This window comes from Euprymna scolopes, chromosome 5, assembly GCF_053919585.1.
Source record: "Euprymna scolopes isolate OS-2025 chromosome 5, ASM5391958v1, whole genome shotgun sequence".
In the NCBI taxonomy this organism is placed as follows: Eukaryota; Metazoa; Mollusca; class Cephalopoda; order Sepiida; family Sepiolidae; genus Euprymna; species Euprymna scolopes.
In genome coordinates, this window is record NC_136486.1 from 109,094,101 (window position 1) to 109,108,843 (window position 14,743).

At 33.0% G+C, this 14,743-nt stretch overlaps 1 protein-coding gene across 5 annotated transcripts in view; it reads left to right on the forward strand.

The window, feature by feature from the left end:
* Nucleotides 1-14,743, forward strand: part of LOC145276949 (tripartite motif-containing protein 59-like) — a 310,332-nt gene that overhangs the window by 139,201 nt on the left and 156,388 nt on the right. For 2 of the 5 annotated variants that reach the window (XM_080128463.1, XM_080128460.1), the window contains exon 2: nt 8,776-8,963. In XM_080128463.1, coding sequence (XP_079984589.1) covers nt 8,891-8,963 — 73 coding nt within the window. In that variant the 5' untranslated portion in view covers nt 8,776-8,890. Of the gene's footprint in view, nt 1-5,843; nt 5,898-6,095; nt 6,594-8,775; nt 8,964-14,743 lie in introns of those variants that run through there. The other 3 variants (XM_080128462.1, XM_080128464.1, XM_080128461.1) reach the window with 3 other exon arrangements.

The window sequence follows — 14,743 nt, forward strand, 5'->3', positions numbered from 1 at the left end:
CTAGTTTTTGTATAAACATGGTGTTTTTTTTTTCAATTTAATTCAATATCTTAGGAGTTTACTAATTATCTTTGAAACAGACCCAGAAAACTAATATTTATCTTTCAAAGGATTTTTACAATGAATTTATTTAACTTCAAAATTTAGCTGAATTAGCTCGTCGTGAAAACATTTTTCATAACTTTTTTTTTTCACGTGTACAAATATTTTTTTTCTTTTTGGAAATTAACTTTAGTTTCTAATCTTTCAAATACAATCAAAAAGCTGTCGGAAACCTATGAAAAAATTATGATAAATCGGCTTTCAAAACTATGTCCTCCTATCTATATTCCATCATTTTTGCGGCCCTGTCGGTGGGACATTAGAATACGCCGACTACCCACCTGCAGAGGGTAAAAGTCCCTCAATGGGGGTCCTGGATATGACCTTAAACTATATCCAGTGGTGAGGCCCCAGCTTGTGGGCTTTGGGGAGTGTGGAGCCACCCTTTATTTACCATTGCTCCCAGGTCCACTCTGACCCGGAGTGGTAGTACCTGTTAGGGTCCCAACTATGGGTTGAATAGAAACCGACGTGAAAACAACAAATATATTCTATTAAAAATATTTTTCTTCAAAATCTTTGGATTCGGCATTAAATAACCCGAAAAGGGTTGATATGCCGTAAAACAAAAACAACCAACCAAACATTATTTTTGCCCGTATCTATCAAATATAAATTCTTATTTCAAATATAATTTTAAAACAAAATAGGTCAGTAGTGTAAGACTAGGGCTATAAATCATCCTTTATTATTCACTAGATTTACCAATTGTTTCTGTTCATACTATGATATAAAGTTTGCCATATATATATATATATATATATATATATATATATATATATATATATATATATATATATATATATATATATTCTTAATAAGTGCATCATCAGAGCTTAAAATTGAAAGGCGACATACAAAACAGTTTTTTTTTCTGTATAAATTGTCGTTTGTTTTGTTGATATAGATGAGCAGGGATGATAGTCTAACTATGAAAAACAAGTACATGTATGGTGAACATTATATTTAGTATGGACCGAAACAATTGTTTATTCTAATGAATGATAAAGGCTGATATTTCGATGAATTCATAACAAGTGTATTTTTCTGTATTTAAAGCATGTGTATGCGTGGTGCCCGGAAAATTCGTACCCTGAAAACTCGTCCCTTTTGCTAAGTAGAAAACCCGGCCCCTTCTTGAATAAATATCGATTGAAAACACATTTTATACCCGTTCTTGAAGTATATATTGTTTTAAAGAGACTATACCTCTCCATAATATATATTTTTTTGAATATTTTTACTTGTTTACTGTTGTTCTTAAAAAAATAAAATAGATTTTCTAAGTGTCCGTTTTCTACCTAACTGGCTTAGTTGTTAGTAGTTTCACTTATTTTAAAGCGTTTATTCCTATCAAAAACGAGACTACAGGCCGTATATTTTTTTAATATTTATACTTATTTACTGTTATTGTTTTTTTTTTTTAGGGCAAAATCGATTTTGCTACCTAGCTGGCTAAGTTGTTAGTGGTTTGCTTTATTTTGAAGCGTTTATTCAGTAAAAAAAAACAAACAAGTTTTTATTGATTACTTTTTCTCTTAATGATTGATTTAACAATGTTTAAATAAAAATGAGTTACCGAGAGATTTTTAACACACGGCATCTCCCCCCCCCCCAAAAAAAATGTTTCGCTTTTTATTTATTAGTTAATTACAATGTTTTTCTTATTTTAACGATATTTTTTGGAGTAATAAAAAATAATTAAAAAAAAAACAAAAGAGAGATTCAATTCTTCTTCGTTAATTTTTTTTTTTAACTCTATTAGTTTTTATTTCTCTCATACCAAATGCACCCATGCATTATTTAAAATTATAGTTCTATCAATTATCAACATTTATTGTCATTTGTCAAATTTTAAATTCCGAAGCGATTATTCTAAAGAAATTTTAATAATTGATAAAATTATAATTTACGAGTTTTACGGGTACGCGTTTTCCTAAATTCATACGAGTAAATTCCTGGTGGTGCGAAACATGTTTTCATTAAGTTGTTAGCTTAGAAAAAATTAAACGTCCGAATGTTTTTAGAATGTTCAGTGTAAAAAGCAATCGTGTTAGAAATATGTATATTAGCTTAAAGTTTCATGTTGAATGTGTTAATTTCTTTTGTAATTTTAGACCGGGCAGTCGTCGTAATTTTTAGCTAACTCGTGTTTCTTGGGTGCGCCCACGTCCTTTGTTGGGTGCTAATTATTGTCACAGGGTCAAATATTTCTTTCTCTCTCTCTCTCTCTCTCTCTCTCTCTCTCTCTCTCTCTCTCTTTATTAAAAAATATATATACTATTTTACACCGAGACTAAGCTTATCGCTTCGTCTGTACTGAAATCATTTTCATTGGTGGAAAATATCAAATTAGCATATTTATATAATAAAATAATATTTTCTTTCATTTTTAATTTGGGGACGGCTGCTACGATTGTATCAAATATATTTTAGCGAATGAGAAATGTAAGGAAAGTAAAGGTTAACCGAATGAACAGAGAAAGAATTAGAATAGCAGTAAAAGGCGCATATTTACCCAGACAAACGACTTCCTGTTTTGAAAGCGGCCCGCACTAAACTCTGTAGACGTTCGGCAATACCATCTATTGGATCCGTGTTTGTTATAAAGTTTAATGAATTATTTTTAAGCAAACGTACATTTTCTGTAAATAAACGTTTAATTTATTTCGACTTATTATTGAAGTTAAACTAAATAAAGTTTCTGTAAATAAACACATTCCAATGAAAATAATAATTTTACAGATTTTCTTGTGCGTTGACCTATATTTTCGTCAGTGTCTTCAGTATAGGCTACACCATTTAGTGCAGGCTACTTTCAAAGCAGGAAGTTGTGTGTCTGGGTAAATATGCTATGCACCGGATTGGCTATACGAGATATCTTTCTCGCGTTCACCCGTCACGCATATCTTTTCACTAATAACTTCCGGTGAATACCGGAAAAGTATCCAGTAAATAAAATGTTGTTTAGTAAATTGTTTTTTTTTTTGTTTTTTTTTTGCATTTCCATACACCAAACATGGACATAAATATCACTAAAACATCCGCTGGGTCATAAGCTTCATTTCGGTACCTAACTTGCCTGGGTGGGTTGCCTGTAGGCTGAGACAAATCGCGTCACACACACACACACACACACACACACGGTACGAAAATTTATAATAGGATTTGCTACTAAATGGCTATCCATTTGGAAATACCTGGACAATGAGATCTTTACGAGGCCTTCCTTATCAATAAAAACAATCAACCAAACTGAAAAAAAAAATAACGTCGTTAAGGGATTACTTACTGACAAATCGGGCCGCCCGTTGTAGTGGCTATTTTAATTTTATACTAAAACCAAGGAGATCGTTTATGACTATCAGTAATAATAAATAATTTCTTCTGGCATAGAGGGGATTCTGAAACTACAAACGTACCGTTGGACAGATATTTTATCTTAAATACAGAATTCATTGCAAAACGATAGGGCTTGCGTAGCCAAGCAGTTATTAGCTCTCAGGTAGTTGTCTTTCATAACGAAGACAGCTTAGAAAGGTACGATCATAATTATCATATCATATAAATCCGAAGATTCTATTGTTGGCATTGGCTTCCTCGATATTTTTGTAGTCAGAATTATTTCTTGAAAGACATCGGGTACTTACACGAAGGGACCACATGAAGGTTGCCAACATCCTAAGTGAAAGTGATTTTTGTGGAACGAACTAGATTCAAACTTGGAAAAGATTGGTCTCCAGACCTTACCACCGTCACTTCTTACAAAGGCACGGTAAAACCATCAGACTTGCTCGCAAAAGTAACTTCTAAATCATTTTTATTTTGACTCTGCATGGTCCCCCAAAAAATAGGCGTCAAGAATTGTCACTTTCTTCATTTTACATGAATATGGAAATGATGGAGGGAGGGTGGGAGAGAAACGACTGTGTGTAAACCCAACGGCACAATTTCTGACAGTATCGACCCATGGAGCGTTAACCCGGAAGATTGTCCATAATTTTAAAACACTAAAATCTTATCAAGCTAGGTAGACAGCAAACACGTAGAAAAGTCGATTCCATGTGTTTTAAAGAATAGTAAAGAAGTAAAAATATTTTTTAAAAATATTATGGGGGTATAGTCTCTTTTTAAAAATAATATCTCGTTCAAGAACGGTCATAACATGTGTTTTCAATCAATATTTATTCAATAATGGCCCAATGTTCCTACCTAGCAAAAATGGATGAATCTCCCGTGAACGAATCTCCCATAAAGCATTTTTTATACAGGTAACATCAGCCTTCTACACGGCACTAAGTTGCTGATATACACTTAGGGCGCCTCCAACCAATCTCAGGGGAATCACGGTATGCACCCCCTTTATTTCACAGAGGTTGCAGGTCAGCTCAACCCTTTCGACCCAGTCGACAACAGAAGTGGATCCGTCGAATTCGGGTATCAGTTTTAAATCAAACTTTGCCCCAGCCATAGTTGTCCAGGAAAAGAGACAAAACGAAATAGCCGAAATAGCTTATGACCTTCACCTTCACCGAGGTGCGCGACCTGACACACAAAAAAAAAAAAACAGCCTCTTAATCACCTGCTAAAGCACGCGTCACTGTAACGTCCAATGACAACAACAACAACAACAACCTTCTCATTCGACCTGCCTTTTATACCACTATCTCAATCCCTTCTCTTGCGCATGCGCCTGTAGATTCCTGACAACCTCGAGACTTCCGCTTATAAAACCCCAAGTTTTGTTGTTGCGCATGCCTATACAAGGCACAAACACGTGGGCGTTTGTTTTGTTGGTAAGTACTACAGCTGGTCAGATCAATCTATGAAAAATAAAAAGGGCCCTGAATTTAAATCACTGTACAATTTAATAAATGACGTGTAAAGAATATAAAGCTTGGACAACAATAATCTATCAACTCCAAAAGGGAATTCGAAATATTTTAACTGAAATGAAAATAGATTTTATATTTTTCTTGGCAGATTTGTGTGGCGATTTTTGACCGAGTGTGTGAAATATAACGATATTTTTCACAGAAGGTTATGGTAAGCTTAGGGTCGAAATGTCCACTAGAAGTTAAAAGTTTAGAATCGGGTCTACATATCAGGGCATTACGTTATAGACATCAAGTCACCAGAGACATGTAGCGGATAAGCTGTGAAAATCTTTCTCGCTTTTTTAGCGGAAAGAAATCGGGATCGGTCGGTCGGAAGCAGCATATCTTTAAATGAAGATAACCTTGCTCGGTGTTAAGCCAAAAGTGACAAGAGTGACGATGTCTTTCTTCGTGGATGCCCGTTAACTATTTGTCTACTGCCTACAATCTCCTAAAATACTGCGTCTTGTTAAAATTCTAGGAGTTTGATCATCTATCATCTGACGAAACAATCTCATCAGCGCTGCTCTCTGCAAGAGGAACAAAATGTCAATGTTTACGATTGCTGCAAATAGTACCTCTCCAAAAGGAGGAAGTATGGACGGATGCAAAAATATCCATGACCAGCCACGTTGGTGTTTGTATGTGAGGGATGTACAGACTATTGATTATTTTTTTTAAAAATCCAAAGAAGGAGGTACTGCCTGGGAGGGTGGCCTGCTAGGATCGACAAGAACGGATACGAGGCTTGTTCGAAACGTTAAGCTTCCTATTTTTTTTTTAACTCAAATAGTTTGACTTGGAAATTATAATATATAATTTGTAGTTGTTGTTGTTGTTGTTGTTGCCCTAGGTTGGCTGTCTCAATAATAGGACAGACACCTGGCGTTCGTGTCATGTGAAATTTTTCTATCGCCGGTAGGTGAAACACGACGGAAAGAAGAAAAGTTTGTTACATTTCTATGTCAGTATTCCCCCCTCTCTCTCTCCCTCTCTCTCTCTCATCTTGGTTTTCTTCATATCGGCCCCTTTTTCCCTCTCTCCAGTTTTTGTTTCTTTCTCCCACTTCTTTCTCACTTTTTCCCTATCTCTCCTACTAATTTTTCTTTCACTTATACGCCTCTCTTTCTCTCTCTCTCCTTCTTTTTTCTCTCTTCCTCTTTATCTCTCTTTGTATGCCTCTCTCTCCTGCCTGCTTCTTTCATAACCCTGTAGGTCTGTACTCCATCTTTATCTCCCCCTCTCCATCTCTCTCTCTCTCACACACACACACACACACACACACACACACACACGAACCAGTGTCACCAGTTCTTTTTGTTAACATAGCCAAAAACAAAATAAAAAATAAAACAAACAAGCAAAAAAAAAAAAAAGATTTTCTTTATAAATGTATATCAAAACAAAACGTAAACGAATTAAGTGCTGGCAATGTTTTCGCTACATTTTCCTCGTTTTTCTCTTATAATTATTATTAAACCCGCCGCCCAGTTATACAGACGAACATCCGTTGCGCGGTTATGCAACAATACATAACACAAACGGATTAACAATAAGAGTAAAACAATGGAAAATCATGCCGCTAAAAAACGTACAAATTAATTAATTATTAAGGTAAATATAAAAATAAGTAAAAGCTAAAAAGGCTTTCGTTTTTGTTTTTCAATCTCCATTTCTTTGTGTAAAATCGGCTACGTCACCATTTTTCATGTAAATTAAACTGTATAAATTTTACGGATGGTCGAAACCGCCAGAATGAATAATGGAAGTAACGTCTTTTTACTATTGTTCTGTTTTCTTAGATTTTGATATTCATACAAATATTATATTTATTAAAAGTACAAATTTATTATTTTAAAATATTCATGCATTTATTTGTCCGCTGGGTTAATATATTTCTTATATAATAAATATGTGAATTCAAATGACTAGTGTATTTACAAGGTTTTACATCATAGTTATTCTTTATGAGCTTCCATATTTTTGTGATCCATTATGAGCTTCCATATGTTTTAGGTTATATACTGATAAAAACCAAAGAAACGAATGTCAGATAAATCTTCTTTTTTTTTTTTTACAATAACACATTTTTAAATTGATATTGATTTCTATATTTTACAGATAGCGAAATTCATTTTTATATTATATGAAAATATTTAAAAAAAAAAAAGAAAGAAAAATATTACTCCGAATTCTATTTTTTATTTGTCTTTTAAAAATTGTTTTTGAGTAAAGTTTTTTTCTTTGCAATTCAACTAATTATATTATATATTATTGAGAAATAACGGTATTTATTTACAAAACGCAAAAAAAAATATTGAATTAATTTCCATTTTCTATTTACAAATTCAAGGTAAATAATAAAAAAAACACGTGTTGCTTATACGTAAAAAATAAATATTTAAAAACTTTTTTGTTTAATTCTTCAGCTTTATTACGTGTAGAAATTATGCTTAATTCTACAAAATTTTGTTCAAATTTCGTAAAATGAAATATTTAACGAAACCTGTATTTTAAATATAAATAAATTCAAAAATGAATAAGCGTAGAAAATTTCATGGAAACCTGAGCATTAGTTAATTTTTGCTAAATTTATCAAATACGGATATGTCTATAAGTTTCAATTTGCTACTATATACGAACGTTATTTTTAAGGCGTCGATAATGTAAACCCGATGTTCGTCACTCATGTTCATTTTCGTACGCCGAAACTTCTTTTTAATTACTTTTAGTTTATTTTAGGCTTTTTCTTTTAAATAGTACGAAGGTTATGATGATAATATTAACTTATATTAAACTTACATCGTTTTTTTTTGTTTTTTTTTTTAAATTTTGTTTTTAATCTGTGAAGATCCCTAACATACATACATATACAGGATAAAAAGATATTGATAATAGAAAAATATATACTGATGCATATAGATTTATTGATCAATTTGATTACCTTGAATTCGTAAATAGAAAACGGTGTGTAAGGGTTAGGAAAGCTCTTTATGCTAGGAAACACGAAGCCTAATGCTTCTCATCAAAAGTGGGTGGGGAGATGCTAGGTAAAAAAAAAAACTGGATGAGAGGTGAATTTATAAATAGGGAGGGGCTCAAAGGCTAAGGAATGAAAGTGGGGAGTTGTATGTTTTGGTTTCGATTCTATCTGAAGGCACCCAAGTCATATATATATATATATGTGTGTGTGTTTTAAGCTCAATACTATATAATAGGTTTAATATAATAATATATAGATAATTGTCTATATAATAATAAATGCGTAATCTATATGAATTAAAATATCATATTTAAGTGTATCTTACGAACGGGCAAAACCGGGCGGCCTGTTGATATATATATATATATATATATATATATATATATATATATATATATATATATATATATATATATATATATTGGCGCGATTTTGTTATATAGATAGCAAAGAAACAAAACAATGAATCTACGTTCAACAACTCTCACCTTTCTTGTTTTTGTGTTTGCTTTTGTTTTTTTCTTTAGATATATTTCTTTTTCTGTCTGTGTTTCCATTTATAAAACGAAGGGAAGGGGCGGGTGTCCTCTGTGTTAGCTGGGAATAGTGTGATAGAAAGAAAGGTTTACCCGTTTTCAATCAGAAGAGGCAAAAAAAAACACACACAAAAAAAAAAAAAGCGGACTAAACTATTATTTAAAAGAAAACTTCATTTCTATAATTTTTACTAAGGTGGTTGAATTTTAATCAAAATCAAGGGATTCCTTTTATTTTCACCTTTATTTACTCGCTTTCTCTCTTTCTCTCTCGCAGACACCTGAGCGCTGCCCGTGCAGGTGGCCGTGTGGTCATCCCACAGTGTGATCCGTCCTCCAGTCACCATTCTTCTTCCTCTCGGGTGCCTCGGGGCACCTCTTCCCTTTCAAACATGCACGAATGCACCCACGAACACCTCGAGGAGAAACTGAAGCAGTTTCAAGACTCGACTTCGGATGAAAACAGTAAGTAACTGATTAATTCGTTTTTTCTTTATAAAATCATTCATGTTGTGGCGTACTGAAGTCTGGCGATGCCCGGGACAAACTTCTTGATTGTATGATAAAAAAAAAAAAACAAAGAAAAAAAAAACTCAGGCATAACTTCTAGTGCCGAGAAATATTATTAGAAAGATAGTTTCCGCAATTTATAAAGATCAGGGAAGAACGCGATCAAAGAGCTGTTTAGGAATTTAAAGTAGTTTTATGTTGTTGATTTTGTTATATATATTATTAAACGAGAAATCATTTATTTGAGTTAGTAGATATTGACTTGCTACCCACCTTAGCAAGATGTGACACAAGGTGAGAAAGCGGGGATGTTTATCGAGTGCCCCTAAAGGAGGGGCACTCTGGCCTAGCAACAATTGCCTGGGCATCTCAATCGACATGTCCCGGTTAGGACGTTTCAGACAATAAGCAATAAACTTACCCTACCCAAAAGCTGGGTGGTAAGGTCTGGGAGAGTGTACCTCCTAGGTAATACCCAGGTGGCGTATTTCAATCCGACATGTACTGAGCCAGTTCCTGGCCCTGCACCTATCGGGTTGATTGGCAAGAACGGGTTCTTAACTTGTACTTTCTACCTAGATCTCCAAGCAAGCGAAGCAGTGAGAAGAACAACCCATTCAAAAGAATATACTGAGGGTCCAGTTAGTATTATGCATCTAAAATTGAGAAATACATGCTAGAAAAGTATCAATGTTATGTGAAGAAGCCAAGCCGAACTAAACAAAATGGCCACTTAATTTGACCTGACGTTGTGTTTATCTAGCAAAACTCGCATTTTATCTTGAAATGATTCCTCATTAATAATACTTGTTAATAATACAAATTAATAATTTTTAACGAACACAAAACAAAACTACATTTAATGCCTAAATAGATTTTTTCTAGCCTTCTTCCATAATAATAGTTTAAATATAATTATATTACTTTCTCCTGCCCCCTCCCCCAAAATATGCATGTCCGGGGCCACGCCTGACTCCCATCTATGTACACCTCTACCTGTACGGATCTCATTTTCTACTTTGTTTTTTTTTTTTTCTTTGATTATTCCATGCACCGTGGATCAAATTAACCGTTTATTTAATGGTATTACATAGGAAAACACTTTGAAGATTGTAATGCGAGGTATGGGGCAGCCAAACCAGCTGCCAACATTGCCCTGCTTTTTATTGAAACCAACCGAGAGCTCTTTTTAGTATCCTCGCTGTTCCCTTAAGTGCAATTTTCTGGATCTCTTTTGCACTTGGTTCACCAGGAATATTAGTAAGGTAGGACTTCAGGTTCTTCTTCATAAGCCCTGTGGCACCTATAATAACCGGTCCGATTGATATTTCCCTAAGATTCCAGTTTCTTTTCATATCATACATGAGACCTTGATATTTGGTCTGTTTCTTTACTCTCAGCTCAGTTCAGACCGCCATCATTAGGGACACTCACTACAACTAAGGTTGCCACTCTTTCTGACTTATTCCATATAACTATGTCAGGTTTGACAGCAGCATTTTCAAGGTAGGTGGTTGTAGGGATTATATGATCATAATGTATGGTAAGTAAGTCATGTCCAACTGTTCTGTCAGGTTGATGTTCCCAGGACTTGCTGCTACACAGTGTGAACAGCAGCGTGATAATTAATGATACTATCGGAAATAAATTCAATGTTATTTATATAACAAGTTTACCATATCGCTGTTCAAAGCAATACCGAGGAGAGTCTCATTTTATGCAGTTGTCACAATGGCCGCATTGATTAAATCACTGGATGTTGATAGTCCATTGTAACTAGGATCGACCGGCGGAACGATTCTAGATAACCACACTGATGATTCTTGATGAAGATGAAACATGTATGAAGATATTCAAAATCATATTCATTAAAAAAATTGTATATATATGTAGTTATATACATATATGATAAAAATTACGGAAATAATATTCCAGCGTGATGGAGGGATGTTCATCAATATTTCGACTTTATTTCAATTTATTTATATCATCCCGAGGAAGTCTTGAAATAAAGATGAAACATTGAACATATAATTTTATTTTATTAATTTTTCATATCTCTCTCTCTCTCATATATATATATATATATATATATATATATATGTAGATATATATATATATTGCAATTAACCCTTTTTCTGTACCTCTTGAGTGGCTGTGTAACTATTTAATGCATTCACATTGACTATATATATATATATATATATATATATATATATATGATGCTAAATTTGAATTTTGAACTAGGTGTCAATTTTAAGTACTGAAGGTGAGGCCTGATATCAATAAAAACCTATATGATATCAGAAACGATCGTACACAAAATTGTTTGTTGAATTCTTGGAACGTATCTAAATGATTATTTCATAAACTTGTTTTCCTCATATATATGTTTCGTTGAACAGCAGGGATAATTCCTGTTAGTTTTGCTTGACATCCCTTTTTTTCCTTTTGGCGGCCCAATGTTCAAATGGTCTGTTCAAGTTTAAAAGGAAATTGTCAAAGTCGCGAATATTTCCGACTTCCATGGGTCGTCTTCAGGCGAGTGATGAATTATAAATTCCATTTGGTGAATTTATTAAAAAGTCGATTAAAATCATTGTTAAAATATTAAAAGCATTCAAAGGTGTCTTCCCCTTCACATTGAGCCTGATTGATGGTGGGTTTGTTCATGCGAATGAGTACGGCTTCAATGATTGGGAAGCGCAGATCACAATGTGAGACGGCTAAAATGGCGGTGTTTTTAATTAATATGGTATTAAATTCGTTTTTTGGGGTTGTCATGTGTTGCAAGGTGTTGGTAAATGGAGCTATTCGGGGAAGATATGTGACATGTTAGCCGGTGAGATATACTAGTTCTAGTTCTGCCGATGTACGTGTTGTTTTTGGAGACGCATTCTCCTGTAGAGCATTTAAATTTGTGTGTGTGTGTGTGTGTGTGTGTGTGTGTGTGTGTGTGTGTGTGTGTGTGTGTGTGTGTGTGTGAACTCTGAATTAAATCAAGTAAATTCAAAACAAAATTTATTGTTTTGCAAGGAATCCAAAAATTTAAGTTTTTCCCTTAATCCATGGATTTTCAATGCTTGGCTAATCTCATTGGATGTAATGTTATAGATGTAGGTAAATGTAAATTTTTGCTTAGGAAATAGTTTGAAAATTAAATTTAAAATGATTGTATTAAAAGGATATTTCATTATTGAATGAATACAGGAACAGTTGTAAAATCCAAAACCATGAACACTGGTATATTCCAGACTGAATTGTGTGTTTCTAAGTGTATATTCCAGGCTGGAAGATGAAATCTTTGAAGTTTAAACTCATGCATATGAAGTAATCCATAATGCTCACTGTGGTAAAATACTTTAAAAAGCCTTTTGGATGATTCAATATTTGGACAGCCATAATACTGGAATGATTAAACTGAAAATATTTTTAGGTACTATTTGCCGAGAAATTTATTCTATAATCAACATATATTAAATTATTTTTTTCTTAGGTTAAAGTTAGTAAAAATACTTAAAATATAATATAATATTGAACCAACTAAACGGAGGAAAAAATTCGCATAGGCTCCCGTCGGAAATTGAGATATATTTTTATCTAGATGGACTTTAAGTATACAGTATTATAGAATCTGTAATCCGACAGCATTTCAGAATTTCATTTAATATATATATATATATATATATATATATATATATATATATATATAATGGAGATCAAAGAGGTATATAAGGATTCTTTAAATGAAGACCTTTCGATATAATAAAAATCTTGACATGCAGGTGGATCTTAGATACAAGAGGAAAATATATTGGTAATAGAAAAATGTATGCTGGTGTATATAGGTTTATTGATCAATTTGAAACAAAGGAAAACAAATGCAGTGTTTGGGGGTTATGCCAGGCATTCTGAAGCCTAATGCTTTTCATCAGAAGAGAAGGGGAGGTGTTAAGTAACAAGATAAGGGTGCAACGTCTAGTAATAAGGGGATCTTGTACAGGTTGTATACATTAGAAGCGAAAGAGAGAGTTGTCTAGGGGATTATTAGATAATTATGGCACTTTAAATATGCTAGAGCGCGGCTTTAGTAGGATTAGGCGATATGCCTATCGCTAAGCATTGTATCCTTATCTTGTTACCTAGCACCCCCTTCCTCTTTTAATGAGAAGCATTAAGCTTTGACATGCCTGGAATAAAAAGTACACCATTCTTTGTTTCAAATTGATCAATAAATCTATATACATCAGTATATATTTTTCTATTGTCAATATATTTTCCTCATATATATATATATATATATATATATATATATATATATATATATATATATATATCCCTTCAAATATATTAGACAAAAACAATATATATATCTGTAGAAATATATTTTGTTATAATATATACTAATCTTTATTTAAGAAGCTCAATGTAATTACAGAGCAATATAGTGAATAAATGACAAAAACTATATGCCAAAATTCATTGATGTTGACCATCTTATAATTTATTCCTTTAATTCAGTTAACATTCACGATTCTTATTATTTACTTCTGTGGTTTCGTCGGAGCACTAGAAACCCGATAACTAGCCCATGCATACGTCAATAACGATTCATTGCCGAACGTTTTACTCGCTTACATCTTTTTTATATAGATATTGTTGATTTGATTATGTGCACTAATCGACGGCACAGCACAAATTATGAGAAAATTTTGGTAGAATATTCACAAATTAATGTAGAATGTTAGTATGAATAGTTGGGTTCAGTGACTTTTAAAATTCAAAATAGCGTAATGGAAACTTATTACAGGTATTTGCAGCTTCTCTTCCAATTTGCGGATTTTAATCATATCAAATCACACTTGATTTCCTTTTGACGGATTGTTGCTATTTCTTCTGATGAGTCAAGGGCATAGTAGATTCACTGATTGATATAATAATTAAAGTGATTGATTTTGCACTACGAAACAGATACTGTGAAGAATTATAAATGTCAACTGAATTAAAGGAATAAATTATAAGATGGTAAACAATCATGAATTTTGGAGTACAGTTTTTTCATTTATTCTCTCTCTCTCTAAAGGAGTTTTCTTTTATTTTCTTAACTGTTTTCTGGACTCTGCAAGTTAGTTTTTGTGTCTCTGATATTAATTGGTAAAGTATTAAACCAAGAGGTCTTTTTTTTGTTTGTTTTTTTTTTTGTTTTTTATAGATATCGTAGATTTGATTATGTGCATTAATCCACGCCACAGCACAAATTATGCATCAATTAAAGAGAATAGAAAAATACAAGTCTTTCAAGGATGGATTTTTATTTAATCAGTATTTTTCCTTTTCTCAGATGTGAAAAAAAGTACTGATTAAGATAATTGAATGAGGTTTGATTGGTTGGGTGATTTGAGGTGGCGGCAATTTTTTGCTATCTTATATGAGATCTGTACAATCCTAAAAATGAAAATGGAGATTGTATAAATCGGAACCCGTCTTCCTCATCACGAAAGAGGAGATCGATTCGTATGGTGGACTGTTGTTTTATTGCATCTTTTATGCCGAATTAATCATCAGCCTTTGTTATGGAGTCAAACTGAGGCAGCTTATATCATTAACTAAAATAGCATATTTTCTATTTGTTAATTTGGCTAAGGTTGCTTTAGCTGCAATTTTTTTTTTTTTTTTTTTTTTTTTTTGTAAGTCTCTTGCGGGCTACTTTTGTGGATCGATTAATTGGTGTAACA